Raw genomic sequence first — 26,275 nt, 5'->3', positions numbered from 1 at the left:
CTGCTTTAAACATTGAGATACCAATGCAAGTAAACCATGATACTAAACAGCTTTCACATTGACCAGCATGTGCTTCATAGCTTGCTGTTGAACTCTACAGAAACAGGAGCTTTTTATATGTTGTATTTTCCAGCAGGGAGCTGGTGTGCTCCACAGCTGTTATTGCTGCTTGCTTTTAAAATATGCCCAGGGATTTGAGGTGACTTGTGAATCGACTGCTGATGCAAATACTGCAGTATGAACATTTGGATTTTAAATGGATACTGCAAATGGGTTAGGATAGTGTTGCAACCATATTCCTGAAGTTGCAAGGTCCTACAATCCTATTAACTTCATAATGATCCCAGGGTGATTACTATATCTATTTTTCACACTGCAATGCACAGCTGTGAAAAGACTCCAGGGGCATGAACAATTATCTCCAGTGAAAACAAGTTGACTGCCAGCATAATGAAGTGTCATATTCCCCAAATAAAAATACACCCATAGGCATAGGTACAGTGGCATGTATGTATCCAATAGCACATCTAATTTTGATGAAACTTGGTTAGCATTTACTTGGGAGTGGCAGATTGTTGGCATATATGGAGGTGCCTGTCTGCACCCAAGTATGCCATTTATGAACACATTGCTAGACAGCCACTTTGCAGTTGTGGTGAAACATGGTAAGGATGTTCTTCACAAGTTCAGTGTCAAAACCTGTTGATAAAAAGGTTTATGCACATGTAATTCATGCATTTTGCTTCTCTTCAGAACCTACACAGTAGTAATTCCAAATTACATTTAAAACAAACAACAAAAACTGCTTCCCTGTCTTTTTGTGGAGTTTTACTTTTTTTTTTGTAGTAGTAGTAGGAGTAGTAATAAGTGTAAGATGCCTCGACTGAGCTAGGGTTGCCTGGCAGTGACATGTAATGCAGAGGTTAGGACGAGTGTTTGCAGTACTGGTATTAAGCACAAACACCATTGAGTTCACTACATTGCCTATATATTAGATTACCAAAATAAAATGACACATGACCCAAAATGCCAACGACAATAGTATGGCATTTTATTGTTTTCAACCCCTGTACATCTTTTAGTGTATGGACTGCTGGTCTTAAATAGCGGATTGCCTGTGTTTTCCCCCAGGCTCCGGCTATGTGTCCCCAGACTGCTTCCTCATGGTTATGACTATCATGTGCACAGTGTGACTGCCTGGCAGATTGGATCCCGCTAAGCAATCCTTGTTAGCCTGGAAAGACTCCAAAGGAATGTGAAGGCACTGCAAGCTCCACTTGTGCAGCAAGGCCTCGATGGACCAATCAGCACTAAAAAGAACACAAAATATCATCAAACCCTTTTAAAAGCACTGAGTTTACAAGGAGACATGCAATGCAGGAGACTTATCAGTTCACACTAAACCTGTCTACATAAGGTATTAAAACAGCACATTTTAGTGCTGGGACAAACATGGGTTTTTCAATTTTTTTTCCAGCTTGGAAAATAAAAGCATAATTTGTACCACACTGCAGTAAAAAATAATCTCTGTAGCACCTCATTAACTTACCTACAAAAGAAGAGAAACACTTCTGTATACTAGGGTGAAAGGGTGTTATTTATTTTATATTGGCCCTAAACTAAGCGAAACGCTTAGCATGGGCCAGAGATGGCAGTTTTTTCCAAATATATATAAAAGAATATGTTTCTTCTGCAAAAATCCATGTCTGCCTTTGCCATCATACAATTGGCCAGTAAAAAATAAACATCAAGTGGAAAAATATTGGTGTCTTTCTTAGCATGCTCAATAAACACCATTGTTAATTTTGTTATATAAACATCTACAATGAGCCTTCTACCTTCTTTCCTGATAGGTTGTCCAGAACTGAGCATGAGGGTTCCTTCTTAAGAGGAAGAAAACAGTCACCAGCACATCTTCAAAGTCTGCAACAAACATGTTTTAATTAAAACGTGCTGACTTAAACAAAGAAACCTGTTAAAAACACATTCATCGAAAAACACAAACCAGTGTTCTCCCATCATTAGCAATCTACACATTATTAAATTCCAAGCAGTGATCCTTCGTTTTCTGTTGATTTTCTATTCACACTTTACTAAGACCAGATTCTCCTAGGCAGAGTCCAATAATTCAGCATTTTTCAAAGACTCGTATTCAATGCTCGTGTCTGACTAGCTTTACACATTCTGTGAGTCCAGAGCCAATCGCTGAAAGTTTATTGGGCCTCAATTGAGATGGAAGTTTGTTGATGTTAAAGGGAATTACTTGGAAACCCCAAGTACCTGTACAGCCCCATCTCCAGACCCACTGCAGCACTGACCTTCAGGTTCATAGAAGACATCTGATCCCAGGATGATGTCCAGTGCTGGGAGAATCAGGAGATCTGGAGAGACCTGTCCCCAGGTTAGCCCCACAACAGGGACATCCCACAGACCGTTCACCTCACAGCTTCGCCTGCAGTTCTCCAGACACGCCGGCAGCTCTGCACTGTCTGACAGGATTACCCTTGCCCCACACTTCCCTGCCACCACGCCAGGCAGGCTCACCCCTGCACCGATCTGAAACAGCACAGCAATGCCAAGAGACCAGGAACTGTCTTCAAACTGAAACCAGTCATCACTGGAAAAGACACTACTGAAGCCATCTATACACTCAAACCCTTGAGCTTCTATTGATGTGCCTACAGATTACACTGAAGAATGCAAACAAACCGGGCTGTCAACGCAGTTCTACTAAAGTGCAGTTCAGAGAACTTAAACTATGAAAAAGAAATTGCTAAATGAATGTGAGCATGCTGAATCCTTTCTCTGAAATGTATACAACTATTTGCATGCACGTGTCACATGTATATATATATATATATATATATATATATATATATATATATATATATATATATATATATACATACATACATACATACAGTGGCTTGCGAAAGTATTGACCCCCCCTTGGCATTTTTCCTATTTTGTTGCCTTACAACCTGGAATAAAAATGGATTTTTATTTGGATTTCTTGTAATGGACATACACAAAATAGTCCAAATTGGTGAAGTGAAATGAAAAAAATAACTTGTTTCAAAAAATTCTAAAAAACAAATAATGGAAAAGTGGTGCGTGCATATGTATTCACCCCCTTTGCTATTAAGCCTCTAAATAAGATCTGGTGCAACCAATTACCTTCAGAAGTCACATGATCTCAGTATATATACACTTGTTCTGAAAGGCCCCAGAGTCTGCAATACCATTAAGCAAGGGGCACCACCAAGCAAGTGGCACCATGAAGACCAAGGAGCTCTCCAAACAGATCAGGGACAAAGTTGTTGAGAAGTACAGATCAGGGTTGGGTTATAAAAAAATATCCGAAACTTTGAACATCCCACGGAGCACCATTAAAGCCATTATTAAAAAATGGAAAGAATATGGCACCACAACAAACCTGGCAAGAGAGGGCCGCCCACCAAAACTCACGGACCAGGCAAGGAGGGCATTAATCAGACAGGCAACAAAGAGATCAAAGATAACCCTGAAGGAGCTGCAAAGCTCCACAGCAGAGATTGGAGTATCTGTCCATAGGACCGCTTTAAGCTGTACACTCCACAGAGCTGGGCTTTACGGAAGAGTGGCCAGAAAAAAGCCATTGCTTAAAGAAAAAAATAAGCAAACACGTTTGGTGTTCGCCAAAAGGCACGTGGGAGACTCCCCAAACATATGGAAGAAGGTACTCTGGTCAGATGAGACTAAAATTGAGCTTTTTGGCCATCAAGGAAAAGGTTATGTCTGGCGCAAACCTAACACCTCTCATCACCCCGAGAACACCATCCCTGGTGGTGGCAGCATCATGCTGTGGGGATGTTTTTCATCGGCAGGGACTAGGAAACTGGTCAGAATTGAAGGAATGATGGATGGCGCTAAATACAGGGAAATTCTTGAGGGAAACCTGTTTCAGTCTTCCAGAGATTTGAGACTGGGACGGAGGTTCACCTTCCAGCAGGACAATGACCCTAAGCATACTGCTAAAGCAACACTCGAGTGGTTTAAGGGGAAACATTTAAATGTCTTGGAATGGCCTAGTAAAAGCCCAGACCTCAATCCAATTGAGAATCTGTGGTATGACTTAAAGATTGCTGTACACCAGTGGAACCCATCCAACTTGAAGGAGCTGGAGCAGTTTTGCTTTGAAGAATGGGCAAAAATCCCAGTGGCTAGATGTGCCAAGCTTATAGATACATACCCCAAGAGACTTGCAGCTGTAATTGCTGCAAAAGGTGGCTCTACAAAGTATTGACTTTGGGGGGGTGAATACTTATGCACGCTCAAGTTTTCTGTTTTTTTGTCTTATTTCTTGTTTGTTTCACAATAAAAAATATTTTGCATCTTCAAAGTGGTAGGCATGTTGTGGAAATCAAATGATACAAACTCCCAAAGAATCCATTTTAATTCCAGGTTGTAAGGCAACAAAATAGAAAAAATGCCAAGGGGGGTCAATACTTTCGCAAGCCACTGTGTGTGTGTGTGTGTGTATATATATATATATATATATATATATATATATATATATATATATATATATATATACACACACACACACACACATTAGTAATGAAGTTTTTTGTTATATATTGATGATTAAGAATTGTATGTTTTTACAGGTTGCTCATTATACTGCTGGATTATACTGTTGTACACAACAAATGTTTCATAGTGGTATATCTTTAAGCTAGTTAAAATATTTCAACAGTTGTACTTATTTAAATTAGTACTTTTTTTTTAACCAATAAAGCAGTATCGTTGTGAACCCAGATACACACTCCTACTGTACCAATAAATAGTGCTGTTGAAAATATTCAAATCAGTGATGCAAAAGCTTTTACATGGATTTAAATTAAAGGAACTTCTTGTTTTTCCCATGTGATTCCAGGCAGGATATTCACACACAAAGATCACGCTGTTCAAATGATGAGGAAGGGTTCCTTTCAAATCCTTAAAAACAAGGCAAGTAACAAATGTCTGGAGGTTTTACACGATATCAGTGTGAATTTAATGACAAAACTGGAACTGAAATATTAGAAAGCTGATTTATACCTCAGTTTGACTCGAAAATGGTCTTGGCACGTGGTAATGCCAGGGCGTCTGAGCAGAGGGCTCACAAGCTAGCTTTGAATGCCTTCCAGCAGGGTTCAGATCCAGCTTGGACCCTCATAAAACAGACAATATGGTGCAATTGTCAAGTCTCAGCTTGACAGAGGACCAAGTTTGAATGTCAGGCAGGGATATTCAGGTCAGCAGTGAGGGTCTCTTTCTCTGTCAGCCTATTTTCAGTGTGAACAGCTCATGTGACTATGACCAGCTTACTCAGTCCTTACGGTGGTCATGATTGAGAGATTATACTGTATTTTGAAGTGTGTTGGACATTACGCATATGTCTAATTATTTCAAACACATTTGAAACAGTCAATACTCTTTACAGAATATTTGCAGGGATATCACGATACAGAGAATTATAAGTAAAAGGAGACCCTGTCTTATTATCCTGCAGTTGGTATACTTATCCCAGGCAATGGGGATATAGTGGCAGGGACTAAGTACTTATGTCACATTTTTCCATACATTCAGAGAACTCCTTGTCCAATTGTGAAGAAAGCACCTTTAACACAAGTTATTCAGTCTAATAATCTGTCTGTCTGTAATGTTTTACATACCTACAGCAATGTGCACATGTATTAGAACACCCCATTGCTTCTGTAGTTTTGACTTCTTGTGCATATGAAATCAAACCACTGTAGCTGAAGATCTTGGAAAAATTAGTGATTGTCTTTTAATTGATGGCTTTAATAGGCCCCACAAGTGATTCATTTAAAATAGTAACAAAAAATGAACACATAACCACAAATGCAAAATGCATGACACTTTTTATACGTTGTTTAAGATGTCCAATTAAAGCACAAAGTGGTTAAACGTTTTCACAAGTGCCTATTGTTTCTTATCACAGATTACTGACGAGAAATTGAAATTCTCACACCCTGAGGTTTTCATGCAACTAGGTATATATAAATGTCAAATTTTGAGGTGTTCCAATACAGCATATGTAGTAAATTGCACATGCAATGGTGATGAATCACGGTGATCGAGGCTACTTTTTAATATTACACAAAACTGATTTGGTATTTACATGGTGGGGGTGTGGGGGTGAATGTCACTGACATTCTTGAGATGTGTTTCTACATATAATGTAACTTCCAAAATAACTGTAAATCCACGATGTATACTTATTATTGTTTGTATTCAGATTCTGTAGTTATCTAGTAAGGTGACACATCACATTTAAACACACTGGAAAAGGAAGTCGTTAAAATACCTCCAGCACAGACTTCTGTTGTAGCGCCCCCTTGTGATGCCACACGTACTGGGCAAGCACCACGGCACAGGGCCACACGTACATTCCATACTGGGGTTCAAGCACCTGCAACAAACAAAAACACAGTCCGTGGTTAAACCCTACCACGACTTTGTTGAGCTCATATGACAATCGAACCCGTTTTAGAATTCAAGCAAATATTTATCACCTATAAAATGTTATTGCTTCTCCATCTGCACACAACATGCGGTAAATCAAAACACAGAACAAATGTAACTTACATTTCAGAGTTCTGATTTTAGCATGTCAACAATGTATACCATTTTACAGACATTAAAATAGTGTGACAAACGAAAACACTGCAATTCATGTCTAATATATAATAAACCAATTCCGCCACAAGAAGGGGCTCTCTTGGCAATTTGGTAGGGTACGTTTTTCCACATGTTCCGTGCCTAACATTATTACATTGTTTTTCAGCTAAATGGAAATACAACACTATTTAAATATATTAATTGTGTTGCACGGTCATTTCAAATCGGCTCTTACTATCGTGTGATTGTATATCATATATACGACTGCAGTCAAAATGTTTCGTTTTGAAAACTAAGCACAGCAAGTTGTAATGTATTTAGCTGACCATTCACAATCTCAGGTCAGGTTTGAAATCTAAATTATTACAGCTTCCGGCATAACAACCTCAGGAATGGAAACGAGCAATGTACGCGCTTCTTCACTCCTGCTCTGGTCTTCCGCCTTGAAGTTAAAATGCTTCAAACTGCCGCCGACAGCGTCCTGGTCGCTCATTGTTCTCTTCACTGACACACTAACCTACCTAAAGGAAACCTCACGCACAGCTCAGCGGCCAATCCAAATCGCAGAATTGGCAAAAAAGTGGCCCTAACGGACCAATCGCGAGTCTGCAAGGTGAGGCTTCAGGCTGAACTACCACCGCCATCACGGACGTGCAAAACTGCAGGCATATAGATCGTGTTCTTGTAACGCAGATTTACGCAGTTCTTCACAGATGTGCGTTCTTGGAGGGCTGATGCGTGACGTTACTAAGCTGCACCCACTGTGTGCAGATCCTGCACCACCCAGCGCAGCGCTGAAAAGTTCCTGCGGGAGGCTGGCTGCGACAATGCAATGATCACGAGTCACCTGCCAATCGTAATTCAAATAGCGACTAAAACTATTGCTGCCACCTTATCAGTGGAGGGGAACGACATGTTATCTTTATGCAAAGAAGCGTGAACAACCGTGTCAATGTTATATAGGTAGTGTGGTCCAGTGGTTAAAATCCTGGCTTATAACCAGAAAGTTACCTATTCAAACCTCGCCACTGACTCACTTGCGTGACCCTGAGCCAGTCATCTAACCCTCCTTGTGCTCCGTTTTGCGGATGGGATGTTAAATCAATGTCTTGTTGTAAGTGGCTGCATATAATCCACAGTTCACAGCCTACCTCTGTAAAGTGATGGTGGTCCATTATGAAAGGTGCTATGTAAATATATTATTCATAAATTGTAGCACTTGAAAATAAGTGTCTTTTCATATGTAATGCATGATGAACTGCAGACACGGAATTAAACTATAGAAGCACATTCATCATGAATTACTATTTCATCAGCTGATAAATTAGTTCATAAGTAATTCATCTGATTTACAGACACACTCACATAGATCAATTAAATCGATATAAAATAGCAATTAATAGTAAATTAAACAGAATGTAGTAATCAACGGTAAGTGATGTATAAAATAAAGTTAACAACAATTAGAACATAAGAACATAAGAAAGTTTACAAACGAGAGGAGGCCATTCGGCCCATCTTGCTCGTTTGGTTGTTAGTTGCTTATTGATCCCAGAATCTCATCAAGCAGGTTCTTGAAGGATCCCAGGGTGTCAGCTTCAACAACATTACTGGGGAATTGACTCCAGACCCTCACAATTCTCTGTGTTACATCAAACTGACTCTGTATATCTTAGTCTGATAATCTAGAAACTAACTATACGACGTGTAAAAAATGTAAAATTAAGTTATAATGTACTGCAAACGAATGCAATCCCCATGTGTAATACATTCTGATCAATTAAATAATTAAATGTAATTACGTTTCATTATATACATCAAACAAATATAATACGTCATTCATTAAGCAACTAGAGTATAGGTGATGTTGCTGGTAAATTTCCCAAAGGTTTGGTGGCGGCGTTACTAGTAGCATCATGACGCCAGACACACGCAGCAAGCTCTGGGAAGGCGTTTCTCTAGTAGCTGCGTGTGACGTCAACCAGAGAGCAGCCAAGAAGAGCAGCAAGTGTAGCCAGCCCTGGGACACAAGAACACGACAGATGGCAGCAAGTCTGTAGTGTTATTTTAAGATACAGCGCCTTGTTTTTTGTGTTTTTTTTAAAAACCTTTCCTAATAAACAAACACAAGTATACTGAAAAGTTTTGAATCTGCATTTTCACATGTATTTGTTGTTTAACTGTCTCATTCAGTGTACTCTGTCTGGAAACTTCCAAGTAACTGCTGTATAAAAGAAACACATTTCCCTCTCCCAGAATGGCGGCAGGGGGCGACATGTTAAATGATTTATACCGGCTAACCCAATCACGGCTCAGGAGGCGGGCTGTGGTGACGGTCGTACAATTCGCGCACTAGCGTCTAAGGTTTCCTCCTCAGGACAGCAAATCACATCGCAGTTAAAGAGGACAAAACTTAGTTTTCGCCAATCATTTCCGCGCCTGAGGTTGGAGGCGGGGATAGCGCAAGTTCAGTGGAGAACGCCGAGCGTGGAGCCAGAAAACAGTGGCGTGAAATTTCTAGAAAGAATTATATGTGCATATTTTTTATATTTTAATTTCAGTTCTGCGTTCAAAACGCGCAATATTGTGTGCATTAAACACACGACCAAGTGTTCCGGAATACTGTACAGCCCTAACACTGTTATTGATACTGCCTTGGTTCGTCTTTAAGTTTTCTTTTTTTATTCAGCGTCACTCATTAATTACACCGTATCCCACTTGCTATTCCCTTAGAGTGAAGGAGAATGAACCATAAAAATAAGAAGCGGATTAAAGAGTCTAAACGAAGCGCCAGACCAGAATTGAAGGACTCCTCAGACTGGATTAAACATAACTACCACGAGACTTTCGATTTATCGCATCGGACAGTCAAGGTAATCTTCAGGGGCAAACTAAATGAACATTCATGTAAAAAAAAAAAAAAAAAAAAAAAAAAAAAACGACCCGCTGCCTGTTGTACTCTGCGCATTTGTTGTTTTACTTCAATCATAAACAGCACACAGTGATCTGCGTACTTTTAAGTGTTGAATATTTTCCCGCATCTTTGGCAATGGAGGTCAGATTTTTAAACTTGCTCTGCACTGCATTCTGTTATCTCCCTGCCCTTGGCTAAACATGCCTTTTTATTTAATGTACTGAGGTAACAGCAGTTGTCTCGTGTTTTTGACTTGGCCTTAAGTTTTTTTTCAGATCAGTTGATCTTTTTTTTTTTTTTTGCTTCAAATCGATTTCCACTGTTGCCTTCATCATTGTGTAGTTAAATGGCACATAATTCAAATTGAAGGGACTGTTTAAAACAAGAAGTATTGGGTGGGTGGGGACTTTAATACCTGTGGACCATCTGGAGAAGTGAGAGCACTGTAGAGTAGAATAGCTGAACTAAACAACGAGAAAGGGGACAGAAGAAAGTGGCATCATCGTCTTATTTACCTCGGTCTGATTAGCATAGAATCATTATCACAGACTTATTCTTTAAAAAAAAAAAAAAAAAGCTTTAGATATTACACCTATGACTATTAAATAGTTTTGCATTAAGTGTAATGTTGAATTGAAGAGGACACTCTTTGTACAATCCCATACAAACTTAACTTTGTACACAAGCCATATACTTAGTGTAAATATTGAGACTTTGTTATAGGTTTCCTGTAAAGTGTTATCAACATAACATACAAAACTTTTTTAAACTACTGTGGCGCATGTATGTAGCAGTTATAACCTCCCACTGCAGCATGTTGAGCAGGATCATGCCTGAGTGGTTCCGACTAATAGAGTGGCAAGAATGAGGGTGAAATATTGTGTGCCTGCAGCGGCAACCTATAAAATTGTAAACAAAATAGGTAAAGTAGAATGCGCAAAAAGGTTAACTATGACAGAACTCAAATCAGTCACCCAGGAGTTTAGTGTAGAATGGAACATGATATATTGGGATACAGCCTCTAAAGAAAAATCAAAGCAAGATCTAATGATAGGCTGCATCTTTGAATTCTGTTAACAGTACAAACTAAGGATAAACAATTGAACTACAGTGTCTCTTTAATCTTTTGTTAAAGCAGAGCTACTAATTGCACAGGCAGAATAAAAGTGGTTTCAGTTGAAAAGAGAGAGAGAAAGAACAATAGGAGTTTAACTAGGCCTGCCTGCTTGTGTAGATAGAGGATTGTGGGAGGGCCCTGCTGTGTCAGTAAGGGGAGGGCATAGCAGCCCTGCTCACGTCCACCACGTACTCCACTCTGCACTGCTCAGCATTTCCAAGGCACTCCTCCGAGGGGCTGCTATAAATACATATCTGCCATTTACTGGGGAATACATTTCCAAGAATGGGAATTTATCTGCACGCTTTGTGGACACTACACACTGTAGTAGTGTTTTCCAGTGGGGTTGTTTCTGAGTTATAGTTTACTTAACCCCTAAACTGCCACCCATTTTGACAACTGTAAACCATCAGCCCTCAAAACTTTCAGCATGTGCCATTTTCGCTTCCGCACCCAGGTTTGTACAGCTATCTGGGAATTAGAGGAGTTACTGTTTCAAATCCCTGTTGTGCAGAGTTGCTGAGTTTGGCTGGAGCACCTAGGAAGTGCTGCACTGGCTTTTGTGGGCTGGGGAGAATAATCTGGGTGTAGGTTCAGTTATGACATTGGTACCCTTTATTTATCATAACTCTACATTGCAAAGAGACTTCACCCATGGAACCATGCTGCCCAAGTGTGATTGCAGTTTGAGCCCCTGCAAGACCTGGTTTAAGCCCAGTTTAAACACATGCTCATTTCAAATGCAACCTCCAGTGGTGAGTTTGCATCTTCAAAGATAAACGTATTCCCACTGAAGAATGTGAATTCGGGATGCAAGTTGGTTATGATTGGTTCTGTGTTTTTTTTTTTTTTTTTTTTTTTTTTTTAAATGAACTCTTTCAGCTGTTTTTGGCATCCAAAGTGGTTTTCAGTGAAACTGAAGTTAACATTTAAAACTCGAAAAACCAAACTGCATTTGTGCAGTCAAGGGAACCGGACATACCTTTATTACATGTTTAAAAAAAACAAAAAAAACAAAAAACCATAAAACAGATAAATAAGCTCATTACTGTGTTCTTGCATCACTAATAACAATGTATTATACAGTTAGACAATGCAGAAAGAAAGGAATAATGTAGTAACAGACTCAATATACAGGTAGAATTCAGCAACAACATAATAAGACAAACCAAAATTATTTCAATACATGCACAGTAAATAAAGCTTCCTCAATAAAAACAAACTGACCAGCTCGCAGAAGCATTTCATTTAAAGCAGCTTCCATATATTTGATCACAGCATCTGTTTTGCATGTTCTGCAGATTCGCCCAGTTTACTGCTTATTCCAGTTTCGCCATGGTTCCTGGGGGATATTTTCTTTGAGCACGTTTGTATTCCATTTGTTATTCGGTCTACACAAAGTAATTTAACAGAAATGACAGGGTGAACGTTTTTAACCCCAAAACTTCCAGCTTCAGCTTTTCACTTCGGAAGATGCATTAGGACACTAAATATATATAAGAATATCAAATTGCAACCAAAGTACGATAAATGGTAAACGTACTGCTGCTGTTGGTTCCAGGACAGTGTGGAGCGTGTAGACGGTCTGCAGCTGAGCCCGGAGGAGTTCATCGAGCGGTTTGAGAAGCCCTACAAGCCTGTGGTGCTGCTCAACACCCAGAGCAGCTGGCCAGCCCAGGAGAAGTGGACGCTGGAGCGGCTGAAACGCAAGTACCGCAACCAGAAGTTCAAGTGCGGGGAGGACAACGATGGCTACTCGGTGAAGATGAAGATGAAGTACTACGTGGAGTACATGGAGACCACACGCGATGACAGCCCACTCTACATCTTCGACAGCAGCTACGGGGAGCACACCAAGCGCAAGAAACTGCTGGAGGATTACCAGGTGCCCATCTTCTTCAGGGATGACCTATTCCAGTTCGCCGGAGAGAAGCGCCGACCGCCCTACAGGTGATCTCGCAAATAAAATATCAGTGAATCCAAAAGCATATTGCAAAACGAAAAGGGTGTCCAGTGCAAATTATTGTGGTAAAAGCATTGAGTGCGAACCAAACAGATAGCCAGTGGAATTCCCCAGGACAGTGGCACAAACTAATTTCATAAAGTAATCTATGAATGAATGAATTGATTCGTACATCAATTGAATGCATACATCAATCCATGTATGTATAAGATATATTAATGTGTGAATAATTACTGTATGCCATGTTGTCTTTATTGTCAGATTTCCCTGGCAGCCTGTGAAACCACCCCTATAAATGAATATAAATTATATTCATAGATTACAGCTAACTTTGTTTTCCACTGGCCAGGTGGTTTGTGATGGGCCCCTCTCGCTCTGGGACAGGGATTCACATTGACCCGTTAGGCACCAGTGCCTGGAACGCACTGGTCCAGGGACACAAGCGCTGGTGCCTCTTCCCCACCAACACTCCCCGTGAGCTCATCAAGGTGACCCGCGACGACGGCGGCAACCAGCAGGACGAGGCCATCACCTGGTTCAGCGTCATTTACCCACGCACACAGCTGCCAGACTGGCCCCCGGAGTTCACACCCCTGGAGATCCTGCAGGGACCCGGGGAGACGGTTTTTGTTCCAGGTGAGCTGCTTCATCATCACTAGAGACAGGGCTGGAAGGGATGGTGCAGGACACAGGAGGGGGTATAATCAGAAGAATGGGAGGAGGCTTTTCAAGGCGATTGTTAATCCGAATTGCTTCCTTTAACCCTTCGCGGTCCTATGTCGAACCAGGTCCAACATTACAATTTTTTCCTTTTCTAATCCGATGTCGGACCCTGTCCGACATCATCAAAAAGACATAAAGCACCAGTATTTAGTCATTTTTTCTCCCGAAAAAAAGATGAGAAAAACATTCAATGGCCAAGTGAGACTGATAGGAGCCGAAAGAAGCCGGAAAAAAAAGGTGTATCCGATAGCCCCACAGAGATAGCACAGACATAAACACAGGAGATAGCTGCTTCTGCATCCAGCACTCAAAGAATATCATGGACGTTTGCAGAGCTTTTTGAGATGTTATAGTAATAATGACTTGGGTTGCATTATTGAGGAGTTTGGTGATAAAACGAGAGTTCAGGAGAGGATTTATCTGTATGCATGTCTATAAAGAGGTATGTGAAGAATACAGTGAACAAGAGGTGGGCTTGGCTGGAGATGCAGTACTGAGTGTCCTTTTGCAATTCAATGCTTTTAAACTTGTTTTACTCTGCGTGTGAAAATAAATTGGACCTGACGTGCCTGACAAGCACTGACTAAATGGACGCTAAGGGTTAAACCATTTAACCATTATCAAAAATATGCATGGGAAGTATAAGCATCAGTGTTGGTGTTCAAACAGTATTATATACTGTACGCCACTGGTCAGACTGTAGGACATTGCTAGCTGGTAATGTGTCCGAAACTGTGCCATAAAGTGCAGTTGTCTGGTGAAGTATGTACTTTGAGGTTGATAATCACTGTTCAAAGCGAGGCTGTTCCTGGAGCACTTCCCTCCAGACAAAGTGATTGCGAGTGTGTTTGCTTTTCCTGATTGTCTCCCCTTGGCTCTGCAGGTGGCTGGTGGCATGTCGTCCTCAATCTTGACACCACAATTGCTATCACACAGAACTTCGCCAGCACCACCAACTTCCCCATCGTGTGGCACAAGACTGTGAGAGGCCGGCCCAAACTCTCCAGGAAGTGGTACAGGTAATGCTGGACTTTTACTGCAGTCTTCTTATTTCAGATCCGTAGGGGTCATTCCTTGACAATTCAGCCAACAGTTACCCCCTTCTGTTTACACCAAAGGGCATGTGAGGTGAGATGCTTGTGTTAGCTGTCTTTTTATTGGAAATTGCAAAACAAATACATTACCCCTTGTGGCAGTGTGCCCCGCCCAGTGTATATTTTGTGTTATGTGTCGCGTGTGGTGTGTTAATGTTGGTGTATAGGTATTGGTGCACGGGATATAAATGGGTCTGTGTAGCACAAGTGATTTAAAATATATAGTTGTATTTAGGCACAAGGATTGCACTTCATGTGCATTTAAACAATTTAATAGTATGTGAGCACGGGGTTACACAAATTAGTTCACGTGCTGGGATTCAAGTGAATAATTAATTAGTAATTGAATCATGGCACAACAATATATACAGATGCATGTTTCACTCACTTGGGGTTGTGTGTTCAGTGAGTTGAGAACAGGTGTGGAGAGGAGAGAATTAAAAACAACGAAAGTAAATATAACAACTGCTATGAGTGCTGAACGCACCAGCACCATACTTGTTTTGTGTTTAGCAATCGTCCACTATGTTAGTGTCTTTTCGTTTTGTTTGTCTCTTTTGGCCAACGTGCCGTTTTCTTTTACAAAGTGTTTTCTGTTTCTGTTTTTCGATAAACTCACTGAGCGCCGCAGCATCTCAATTTTCGCCTGCCAATACTGCCTGTCTTTCTGGCCTGAATTCTCCCCTACAGCCAGCCTGTTCACACCCTTTAATGAGGTTTTTGAAAAAACAAATAAGAATCTGAAATAAAATGTAACGGAAAGCTCAAAAACTCTGCTTCATATATGAAAAGTTAGAGGAAGGGAATCATTTTTGTTACATTTTTAATATCACTTTTGGATTCCTTTCGCAATTTCCAACAAAAAGACAGCTAGCTTTCTTCTTTATAATTTTTCTGTAGATCGTTAAATACAAGAAAATTATTTTGCGCACAAGACTTAGTCTCTGTTACAAATTCATAGAAACCTACTAGAAATCTTCTCTGCTCTGTCTCGATGCTCTGTTAAGTGAACCTCACTAAGCAGGTTGGACTAAACAGGAGAAGCCCATCATATACAGCAGGAAGCAGGGTGGGGAATGGAGGTCTGTCTTTTGAGAATTAGTGAGGATAGAGGGGTATTGACCTGTACTGAGATTTATCCACAACACTGGGGAAGGTCTGTGGTCTTGATGTCCGTAGAGTAGCTGTGGCTTAGAGAAGAAAGAGAGCCCCTCCTGTGATACTGACACCACTCTCTGAAGCTCTTGCTTTTCCAAGACACCCCATCCTAAAGACGAGAACAGCTGCAGATTGATACAATTTCCACACACAATACCCTTTCACTTCTCTTCTAGTTAATGCACAATCTCTCTTTGTTGAAGAAGTCCAGAACTCACTGTGCAGCAACAAATATTTTGTTTACAGACTGCCTACAGTAATTAACCATTAATCTGCACTTGATCCCAGAGACCTATTGTCATGGACTACCTCATATCACTACCTCTGGATTTTGGATTGATTAGCTTATTCAGTGTTGGCTCCCTGATGGTCCTAGTCCTAGGTGCTGCCTGGCTCACTGCAGTGCAAGCGGCTTATGTGTGTTGTGTGGTGCTCCCTGTCTCAGGGTCCTGAAGCAGGAGCGACCTGAGCTGGCTGCACTGGCTGACGCGGTGGACCTGCAGGAATCAACGGGGATCGCCTCCGACAGCTCCAGCGACTCCTCCAGCTCCTCCAGCTCCAGCTCCTCAGACTCCGGCTCCGAGGTGACTGCCCATCGTTCATTAATACAATACAACATTTTGGTGGTGATACATGTATGTCTGTCTAATTACACAGAGGTTTTATCATCCAAACCGTCTTGTGCGAGCCGGTGGTTTGATATTGCTGGCTTACTCAATGAAACATGTAACATGAATGGCCCTGATAGCTTGTAAATGTGTTCCATTGGGTGTTTACAATAACGTGTTGCATACTGGTCGGATTCATGTGGACTGGCACCTGCAATTGGAGGCTGTGTGTGCAGAACTGCTCTGGCTGGCTATGTTACATTGTAGGTTGAGGTTGCGCTACAAACCATCTGAGCACTGTTTACTCAAACAGTTTTATAATCATAATCATCTTATGATTGAACTTCCATTTAATTATGACTTCCAGCCTAGTTAGTAGTTGTTTCCCTTGGATTATATTTTGCTTGCCTTTAGTTTAAGTTGAGTTGGTTTATGTATTGCAGCTCCCTGTTCATGGCACCTTAATTACGAAAGAAAATTGAAAAACATAATTTTTATCCTGGACTAGCACTTAAATTTGTATTTGTGTATAACAGGCAATTCTTTCACTCTACTCCTGAATTTCATTTTTCAAGTTCTGCTCAATTACTATTATTTTCAAATGTAAATTCCAGCGCTATCAATGACCCTGAGATTGTGCGTCCCATGAATTATGTGGCATGTATTATACCCAAGTCATGTGAGCAGCTAGATTGAACAGGGAGTTCTAACCCGGTGACTGGTCTCCCATTTTCAGGGCGAGTCTGGATCAGAGGGAGATGCGATGGCGCACCGCAGGAAGAAGAGGCGGACCTGCGGCATGATGGGAAACGGAGACTCCACCCTGCAAGACGACTGCGTGAGCAAAGAACGCAGCTCCTCCCGATGACCCCCCCCCCCCCCTCGATGGGTTAATCATGAGGTACTCCGCTCATCCACTTCCCCAGGGAGCTCCTCCTGGTGCCCCCCCTCCCTCGATGGGTTAATCACAAGATACTCTGCTCATCCACTTCCTCATGGAGCTCCTCCCGGTGACCCCTCTCCCTCGATGGGTTAATCACGAGGTGCTCCACTCATCCATTTCCCCAGGGAGCTCCTCCCGGTGACCCCCCTCCCTCGAGGGTTTAATCCTAAGATACTTTGCTCATTCACTTCCTCATGGAGCTCCTTCCGGTGCCCCCCCCCCTCGATGGGTTAATCCCAAGATACTCTGCTTATCCATTTTCCCCAGGGAGCTCCTCCTGGTGTCCCCCCTCCCGTGAGGGGTTAATCACAAGATACTCTGCTTATCCACTTCTTCATGGAGCTCCTCGAGGTGCTCCGCTCATCCGCTTCCCCATGGGACAAGCAGCAAGAGAGCTTCAGTGGCCTGACAAGCAACGGCAGAATCGCAATAACAACAACAGTTAAATCTTTGAGTATTGTTTTTTTAACAGAGCAGTTTGCTTCACAGCGTTTTTTGTAGCTTTGTGTAACCAAGAAATAGGTCTGGTTGCTTTTTATATACAGCAGATACTGTAGAAGAACAGTTAGTGGAGGCAAGTTTCGTTTAGTCCTTTCTGAATGTATGGGTGCGTCACTGGTACTAAAAATGTGCTCAAAGAGAAGTAGCTGCTGTTCGTCTTGCGTTGCTGAAAGTGCATTTGTTTCGCCACACTTAGAGAAAGCATTGTGGCATAAAATAGACCGGAGATAATCCCGATGCCAAACTAGCATCTGAATTCCTCTAGCCATATAATCAAGCGCCGGCATTTCCTGCATAGCAAGCTGAACTAACATTGTTAAAGTATTTAAATGGTACATAAGGACCTTTTTTTTTTTTATTGTGTTACACGTTCCAGTGTGTTGCTACAACAATACATAGACCTTACATAAACAGCTGTAGCAACACATGGGAACATATAACACAGTAAAATAAAAAGGTCCTTACGTACCCTTTAATATCTTTGCCTGGGATCTATATGAGCTGATGTTACTGTATAGGAAGTAAAATTTTGGATCCCCTAGAATTTTAGGATTGAGACATATTTAAAAAAAAAAACAAAAAAAAAAAAAAAACTATGAACATAATTTTAGATCTTATTTAAGTGTAATCAAAGAAACTGCAAAATTATATCTCAAATCTACAGGAAGCCATAATAGTAGTACAGTATTTCATGTTAGATTTTGAAAGCTGTATGTAATTCAATATGTTAACATAACATTATTCAGCAGGTTTCATTCGACTTTATGAAGCAAGACTAGTTAATTCTATAGGGTGATACAGCTATGGCTAAATGTTTTGCAAGTCAGAATCATTTTCTCTTTCTTAAGGGGGAAAACAGTCTAGATAAATGAGCAACAATGACACTGGTGGCCAGCAGACAGAACCCATGAAGAGCTTCCACTCACAGCTTAGTGCTGGCTCTCTGGAGCTGGTAGTGATAAATGTAGGTCTGTCCTAATTACACAGAGGTTTTATCATCCAAACCGTCTTGTTCGAGCCGGTTGTCTAATGTTGTTGGCTTACTCAATGAAACATGTGACTTGAATGACCCTGACAGCTTGTAAGTGTGTTCCATTGGGTGTTTACAATGACATGTTGCACACTGGGTCGGAATCATATGGACTGGCACCTGTAATTGGAGGCTGTGTGTGCAGAACTGCTCTCTTGTACCAGCTTACACTCCAGAAATAAGAAAACATGTTGGTCTGACAGCACATTAAAATCTTTGAGAAAGTAATTATAAGTCACGTCCCTGTTGGAACCTATAATAGTGTAGATCTTGCACTCCAAATTTCAGCGACTAAGCACTAAATGTTTAAACCTCAGCAAGTTCTATATGGTTTTTTAATTTAGATTTAATGACTTCTAATGTGTTTATTAGTGTTTGGTGGCTACGTCTAATCAAGTTGAGAGACAGACCTGACAAAGCAAACAGTACAAGACAATGAAATACATTCTCAACTTGATTAGAGATAGCCATCGAAGTGTTGCATGTAAAGGCTCCCTCTGTCGAAAAGCTAGAAATATAAAAAAAATAAATTAGTGAAGTTTTGCTTATAAAGGAAAATATAAGACTTTTACAATTTATTGTCAACATATCCTAACAATGAACGAGTGAAATATCAAGAGAGCACTGAACTGCAAATTTTGCATTTTGCATTCAGATTTAAGAGATGTTGGCAACTTCGCAGTCCTTTTTTAAAATGTTTCATTTGTAAATCCTTGCTCTCATCCTTGATTGATTGCAAGCTTAGCTTTGGCAGATTTTGCGATTTAGATTTACGTCATGTTGCATTTTTCAATATTGCTGCTAAAGCAACTTACTGATACCACATACTGAAGTTTATTGAGGAATATTGTTTTTTGAATTAATTATGTACATAATATTTGTGTTCCTATGAGTTTGCTGAATGTACATAATTATCTGTTATTTATGGCCCGATGACATATAATCCTAATATGTGGTTTTAGTACACATCAATATGTTGTCTGCAAACTACAGCTTATTGTGTAATACAGTGAAATCAAGGTAATTATGAAGGCATACTTCACAGTCGCTTACTCCATGTTTTCCTTGTCCAATTCTGTCCACAAGGTAAGTGTTGCACTACAGGCCAGTTCAAAGGTCATTGAATACAGATCTATTGTATTGTTTCATCGTAATAAAGGCCTGAACAAGGTGCTCACTCTTCATGGGTCAAGGTCATTTCTGCAAACCCAGCATGTGGCATCTTATCAGAGTGCCCTGGTGGAGTGCTGAAATCTTAGAATGACAAAAACAAAAAAAATATTTTTTGATGTTCAGCAACGTGAATGCATGTTTTGTGGTATCTCTTGGGATTTGAGTGCAAAGTGATTTCTACATCCAAGAAGGCAGTTGGGAGGCTGAATATTGAAAACTGTTTTAGTGGTGTTTGGTTTGCCCACTCCCTCTTGACATTTTGGCAGTGTTAATATCAGAGGTGGTCAAGGAGACCCAGGTTTGCCAATGTGTGCTCAAGGGGAGGTGCTGAACAATAAACAGTTTATTATACAAAATAATGAGATGCCTTGTCTGTTCCGTTTCCCACGTGCCTCCGTCCTGGTGGGGCTTTCCAGTGAAACTATTCAAGAGTTACTAACTTCTTCTCATGCCATTTTATTGTATTTTCCTTCCTTTGCATTTGTATGATGTCCACATGTTCCTGCTCCCAATACTGAGTGTAGTTGTGTTATCTAGATTTAGTACATTCTCTGCCCTACCCCACCCTATCTCATTATCTGCCCCGCCCCACCCTATCTCATTCTTGATTGTTTTATCTTATTACACATCATACACAATAGCCAGTCTGGACCATCATCACGTATCATATCTTGGTTTGTTCTGCATATCCTGATGATATTTATCTTGACCTTGGCATATTGTTTTACCTTTACAACCCCTGCTTCATCCATTATTATACATGGGAGCTTGACATTGAAACCATAGGCTGGGCAGGCAGTCAGATAGCTGCTCACAGCTTGTATTGAATTGAGTTTGAGATGATTGAAGAAAATGCATTGGAAACTATTGATGCAAAGTGAATAGTATTGCATTGCGAATCTCAAATGATAATTGAATGCTTCCTTCGTAGGTTATTTCTCAGTATTTTAACATTTAAATTTGTGTTACATTGGGTTTTTTTGTTAATTTTTAACAACAGTGGGAAATAACAGCCTATGCTAATCCTGTACCTCTGGATTAATCCAAGGGGAGGCTTTGAAAACCGCTTTGTTTAATGCAAACGCTATTTAAACTGTACCTGTTGACATTTTATTGTTCTTGCTCCGCTAGGGACAGACAGATGTGTCAAGAAGGGCTTGAGGTTTAAGGGTCCAAGGCTCTGCCAGTGTGTGCCTCTCAAGCCCTGAGCCCTCTACCACTGGTTCATATCGCAGTACACTGGGAAGACCTTCGCCTCTCTGTTGGTGTGTTGTGCCTCAGTTTCCAATCTGTCTCCTGGCATGTAAGGAAATTAATTAATGTGCAGTTTGAAATGATGGATTTCAATTGTAAATGATTGCCAATGAGAGTATGATTAAATAAATAGTATATACATATTTGTCCAAAACCTGTATTTGATAAATAAAGCAATTTTTAAAAAATTTTGGATGCTGAGCTGTGGTTATTGATCTCCATACAGAGTGAAATGCAGCACATGTTCTTTCAGGATGTTGATCAGATCATTGTCTAAAGGGCCTTGTGTAATTCATGATTCCGGTCAATTTAAGCTTTGAAAACGGTGGCAGCATTGCTCTTGTTGGCATAATAAACGCATACAGCGTGTATTCGCTCTTCCGAGGGTAGAATATTGTTTATGCAGGAGACAACTACTTTTTCTTTTTAGCCCGCTCAGAGCTACATCGTATACTGTGGTTAATGCAAGTTTGTTTATTATTTATTTCTTAGACACCCTTAGCCAGGGCGAGCTTACAAAATATGTTATTAGAAAATATCACATTTACAGATATTAGCAGTTATAAGATACAATAAGTCAGTAGTAAATAGGAGCAAATTCAAATAAGAGAAAAAAAAATATACAATAAATTGCATTTGAGAGATTTTGATTGAGCAGTTAAACTTCTAGTGAAAAATATATTTTTTAGAATATTCTATTAAGAGCAAGTAGTAAAGTACAATAATGGAAAAGCACAAATTCAAATAAGAGGAATTAAAAAAAAAAAACATGTAAATACGATTACCTTTAAGAGTAAAATCAAGTACAAGATACCAAAAAAAAAAAGTTAGAATTGATAACAGTAGTAGAATCCAGCAAAGTGTGGAGCAGTTAAGTGCAAATACAAAGTGATGCAAGTGCTGATACAACTGGGTGCCGTGTAGTCGAGGGTTGTGAGGTTTACAGAAGCTGTTGGTCTGTCTTGAAGAGGTGCCATAAGGTGGTCAATGACTAAGCAGTCCTCATATCGGGGGTAGGTTCCACCACTGAGGGGTAAGGGTGAGGAAGGAGTGGGCTCTGGAAGCGGGGGAGGGGGGTACAGCTAATCTGCCGGTGGCAGAGGGGGTGCAGGAAGAAAAAATAATCTGGAGAGGATTAGGCGAGTACCAGAGTTTTGAATTGGATGTGAGCGGCGGAGAAACGAGGAAAGGAAAAGACAAGGCGAGCAGCAGAGTTTTGGTCGCACAGCGTCCCCTTTTGGCCATAGTAGATTATGTAACAACATTGTGCGCATCCGTCTTCCATATTGCTCTGGCTCATACCCTTTCTCCATCCCCAAGTGACTGTTGTATTTACATTTTTAGATGTTTGCAAGAGCACACCCTGGTGGTGATGATCTGTTAATGTCTGTTCAGCAAAGCTGTGAACAGTCAGTCTTTACTTGTTTGTGAAGATTCAAATCTATTCTCCATTTGCCTTTTTAAGCACTGATTTCTGTGCAAAGTTGGGGTATGTACCAGCTAAGTTACAACTCCATATCAAGCTTTGATAATTCAGATGTACATCCAAACTTGATACAGTATGTAGGTGACAATTTCCAATACAGACGTTGCGCTGAAGAGGTCTCTGTCTTGTCCACACTTCTGCAGGGTATCTGTTTGGTTTCCTTCCACAGCTGATTAATCACCCAGTGTACAGTGTGGGAATAACTCCTTTCAAAGCAGCCGCAGTTAAGAGATAGCTGGGATAGGAACAGCACGAGACAGCTTGATCTCATCTTTGGTGTTCAGTAACACTGCAATAGCCTGCAGCTGTTAGTTGTCACTTGACCGAACAGGAATTGCAGCTTTTATTACAGAATCATTTCTAACATTCTGGCATTAAATATATATGTAATTTAGAATTATTTCTGTTTTCATTTTACCATTTATTTTATCATTTTAGATATATAAAATGAATTAAGTCACATTGGCTGTACAGTACCACAGCACTGCTACCTGCATATAGGTTTTGAGTGCGCAGTATTTTAAATGTATGAGAAGATATGGGACAGCATACTGTACACTATCTCATTTTCTACATGTTAACCACTCCCTAATCCATGTACATGTGTTTCCTTGAATCCCAACTGCGTTCAGTTTGACAAAAGATTAATTCTCAAACTGAACGCAGTTGGGATTCAAGGAAACACATGTACATGGATTAGGGAGTGGTTAACATGTAGAAAACAGAAAGTACTGATTAGAGGAAAAACCTCAGACTGGAGTGTGGTAGCCAGCGGTGTACCACAGGGATCAGTATTAGGTCCTCTGCTATTCCTAATCTACATTAATGATTTAGATTGTGGTATAGTAAGCAAACTTGTTAAATTTGCAGACGACACAAAAGTAGGAGGAGTGGCAAAAACTGTTGCAGCAGCAAAGGTCATTCAAAATGATCTAGACAAGATTCAGAACTGGGCAGACACATGGCAAATGACATTTAATAGAGAAAAGTGTAAGGTACTGCACGAAGGAAATAAAAATGTACATTATAAATATCATATGGGAGATACTGAAATTGGAGAAGGAATCTATGAAAAAGACCTAGGAGTTTTTGTTGACTCAGAAATGTCTTCATCTAGACAATGTGGGGAAGCTATAAAAAAGGCCAGCAAGATGCTCGGATACATTGTGAAAAGTGTTGAATTTAAATCAAGGGAAGTAATGTTAAAACTGTACAATGCACTAGTAAGACCTCATCTTGAATATTTTGTGCAGTTCTGGTCACCTCGCTATAAAAAAGATATTGCTGCTCTAGAAAGAGTGCAAAGAAGAGCGACCAGAATTATTCCGGGCTTAAAAGGCATGTCATATGCAGACAGGCTAAAAGAATTGAATCTGTTCAGTCTTGAACAAAGAAGACTACGTGGCGACCTAATTCAAGCATTCAAAATTCTAAAAGGTATTGACAGTGTCGACCCAAGGGACTTTTTCAGCCTGAAAAAAGAAACAAGGACAAGGGGTCACAAATGGAGATTAGACAAAGGGGCATTCAGAACAGAAAATAGGAGACACTTTTTTACACAGAGAATTGTGAGGGTCTGGAATCAACTCCCCAGTAATGTTGTTGAAGCTGACACCCTGGGATCCTTCAAGAAGCTGCTTGATGAGATTTTGGGATCAATAAGCTACTAACAACCAAACGAGCAAGATGGGCCGAATGGCCTCCTCTCGTTTGTAAACGTTCTTATGTTCTTATGTTCTTATGTTCATTCATAAGCTCTGGGCTGCTATGCAGGTTCCCTTTGTATTGTAAGGGAAGCTGTTGCTGAACAGAAAGCTACGAGTCTTCGCAGGGCTTCCTAATCCATTGTGAGGTGCGTTCTGCATTATTCCCCTGCTGAGGGTGTATTTTACTGACAGCTGAAATGACAGGAACCGTCTGTCTCCGACAGCAGCCAAGCCTCCTATTCATCATTCCTGGAAAACAGTTGCTGCGGCCCCCTGGGGAAATGTGGTTAAGGTTCTGGAACCACGGGTACAAATGACTGGGATGAACAACATATAGCTGTGACTGTAACACACATCCTCTATTATAGCTGTAACTGTAACACACATCCTCCGCTATAGCTGTAACTAAGTAACACATCCTCTACTATAGCTGTAACTGTAACACACATCCTCTACTATATATAAATTTCATATTCTTCAATCTTTCTGATGGACAGATAGCCTGACATTCTCCTGTAGAATTCTCTGATACAGAGCGGAATTCACGGTTCCTTCAATGATGGCAAGTCATCCAGGTCCTGATGCAGCAAAGCATCCCCAAATCATGACACTACCACCACTGTGCTGGACCGTTGGTATGAGGTTCTTACTGAGAAATGCAGTGTTTGGTTTTCGCCAGACATAACGGGGCCCATGTTGGTCAAAAAGTTCCACTTTTGACTCATCTATCCATAGAACATTGTTCCAGAACTCTTAAGGATCATCCAGGTGCTTTTTGGCAAACTTTAGACGAGCATTCATGTTCTTCTTATTGAGCAGTGATTTCCCCCTTGCTACTCTGCCATGAATCCCATTTTTGCTCAGTGTCTTTCTGATGGTGGAGTCATGAACACTGACCTTGCCGAGGCGAGAGAGGCCTGCAGATCCCTGGATGTTGTTCTAGGGTTCTTTGTGACTTCCTGGACAATTTTACGCCTTGCTCTTGGAGAGATTTTGGCAGGACAGCCACTCCTGGGAAGACTCACTACTGTTCCAAACTTTCTCAATTTGGACAATATGGCTCTGAATGTGGTTTGGTGGAGCCCCAGAGCCTTAGAAATGGCTTCATAACCCTTTCCAGACTGATAGGCATCAAGAACTTTTTTTTCCAGAAGCCTTCAGGAATTTCTTTTGATTGTGGCATGATGTGCCTCTAGAACCTGTGTGCTGACAACTTCACTCTGATGGTAAGGGTCAAAGTTAGTCAGGGCTAGCCCAAATCAGGCCTGATTTTTAACCAAAGTATTCAAACAACTGACCCTAACTATCCTTTTAATTGGATTAACTAGGGGGCAATAACTTTTTCACTCCTGAAGATTGCATGTTTGATTACCTTGCACACCAAACAAATGAAGCACCAAACTTTTGTGTTATTTTTTTTTCTCTCAGACTCCCTCTATATACTACTACAACAACCCACAAAAAGATCTGATGAAATTCAATGTGAAAAATGCGCAAAAATGCAGAAAATCAGACAGGAGGCAAATACTTTTTCACAGCACTGTATGTCATGCTCCTCAAACCAGCCCTGCACAATTCTGGCGCAATTCACAGTCCATGGGCGCATTGCCATCAGGGTGCATGCAACATCGCTGGGTGGACTTGATTCGATGCTTAAATAAACAAGTTCAGTCTCCCGAGAAATCATGTCATTGACATTTGATCATCTCAATTTGATCTAAAGAACTACCTTACCAAATTTTATTACAATTGAATGAGAAGTTATATGTAAAAATTAAAATATTTGCCTGCATACACCTCCATCCTATTACTGGAGATATGCATCTACTTATTACTAGCACTATTATGCCTGTGCACTCATCTGCTTTGACTGGAAAAGTGGTGGTGGTGTAATAAGTAACATGCTAACACACTGTACCCTTAAGTGGTGTGAGGG

General features: G+C 40.6%; 2 protein-coding genes across 3 annotated transcripts; one reads left to right on the top strand and one right to left on the bottom strand.

The window, feature by feature from the left end:
• Positions 1 to 811: 811 nt before the first annotated feature.
• Positions 812 to 7,432, bottom strand: mettl23 (methyltransferase like 23). Of its 2 annotated transcripts, none has more exons than XM_041219982.1 (5): positions 7,191 to 7,432; positions 6,356 to 6,460; positions 2,319 to 2,556; positions 1,839 to 1,923; positions 812 to 1,310 (listed from the first exon to the last, which is right to left on the bottom strand). In XM_041219982.1, the coding sequence occupies exons 2-5, from the start codon at positions 6,437 to 6,439 to the stop codon at positions 1,139 to 1,141; spliced, it is 579 nt and encodes a 192-aa protein (XP_041075916.1). In that variant the 5' UTR covers positions 6,440 to 6,460; positions 7,191 to 7,432; the 3' UTR covers positions 812 to 1,138. The 2 variants fall into 2 exon arrangements, with proteins under 2 accessions (XP_041075916.1, XP_041075915.1); XM_041219981.1 differs by having other exon boundaries at positions 7,055 to 7,430.
• A 1,683-nt stretch (positions 7,433 to 9,115) lies between these two features.
• On the top strand, positions 9,116 to 18,294 carry jmjd6 (jumonji domain containing 6, arginine demethylase and lysine hydroxylase). Its single transcript, XM_041220746.1, has 6 exons — positions 9,116 to 9,542; positions 12,262 to 12,650; positions 13,013 to 13,299; positions 14,270 to 14,405; positions 16,084 to 16,222; positions 16,983 to 18,294. The coding sequence occupies exons 1-6, from the start codon at positions 9,414 to 9,416 to the stop codon at positions 17,112 to 17,114; spliced, it is 1,212 nt and encodes a 403-aa protein (XP_041076680.1). The 5' UTR covers positions 9,116 to 9,413; the 3' UTR covers positions 17,115 to 18,294.
• The last annotated feature ends 7,981 nt before the right edge of the window (positions 18,295 to 26,275 follow it).

This window comes from Polyodon spathula, chromosome 20 (genome assembly GCF_017654505.1).
Source record: "Polyodon spathula isolate WHYD16114869_AA chromosome 20, ASM1765450v1, whole genome shotgun sequence".
In the NCBI taxonomy this organism is placed as follows: Eukaryota; Metazoa; Chordata; class Actinopteri; order Acipenseriformes; family Polyodontidae; genus Polyodon; species Polyodon spathula.
This window is presented reverse-complemented; position numbering and strand designations above follow the sequence as displayed.

What these genes read in the sequence shown, in the direction of transcription:
- mettl23 (XM_041219981.1), bottom strand. Translation starts at nt 7,162, where the DNA reads ATGAGCGACCAGGACGCTGTCGGCGGCAGTTTGAAGCATTTTAACTTC. An exon ending in AACAGAAGTCTGTGCTGGAG is followed by an intron (nt 2,557 to 6,355) that starts GTATTTTAACGA and finishes GTGCTGTTTCAG; the next exon opens with ATCGGTGCAGGGGTGAGCCT. An exon ending in TGTCTTCTATGAACCTGAAG is followed by an intron (nt 1,924 to 2,318) that starts GTCAGTGCTGCA and finishes TGTTTGTTGCAG; the next exon opens with ACTTTGAAGATGTGCTGGTG.
- jmjd6 (XM_041220746.1), top strand. Translation starts at nt 9,414, where the DNA reads ATGAACCATAAAAATAAGAAGCGGATTAAAGAGTCTAAACGAAGCGCC. An exon ending in AAGCGCCGACCGCCCTACAG is followed by an intron (nt 12,651 to 13,012) that starts GTGATCTCGCAA and finishes TCCACTGGCCAG; the next exon opens with GTGGTTTGTGATGGGCCCCT. An exon ending in GGAGACGGTTTTTGTTCCAG is followed by an intron (nt 13,300 to 14,269) that starts GTGAGCTGCTTC and finishes TTGGCTCTGCAG; the next exon opens with GTGGCTGGTGGCATGTCGTC.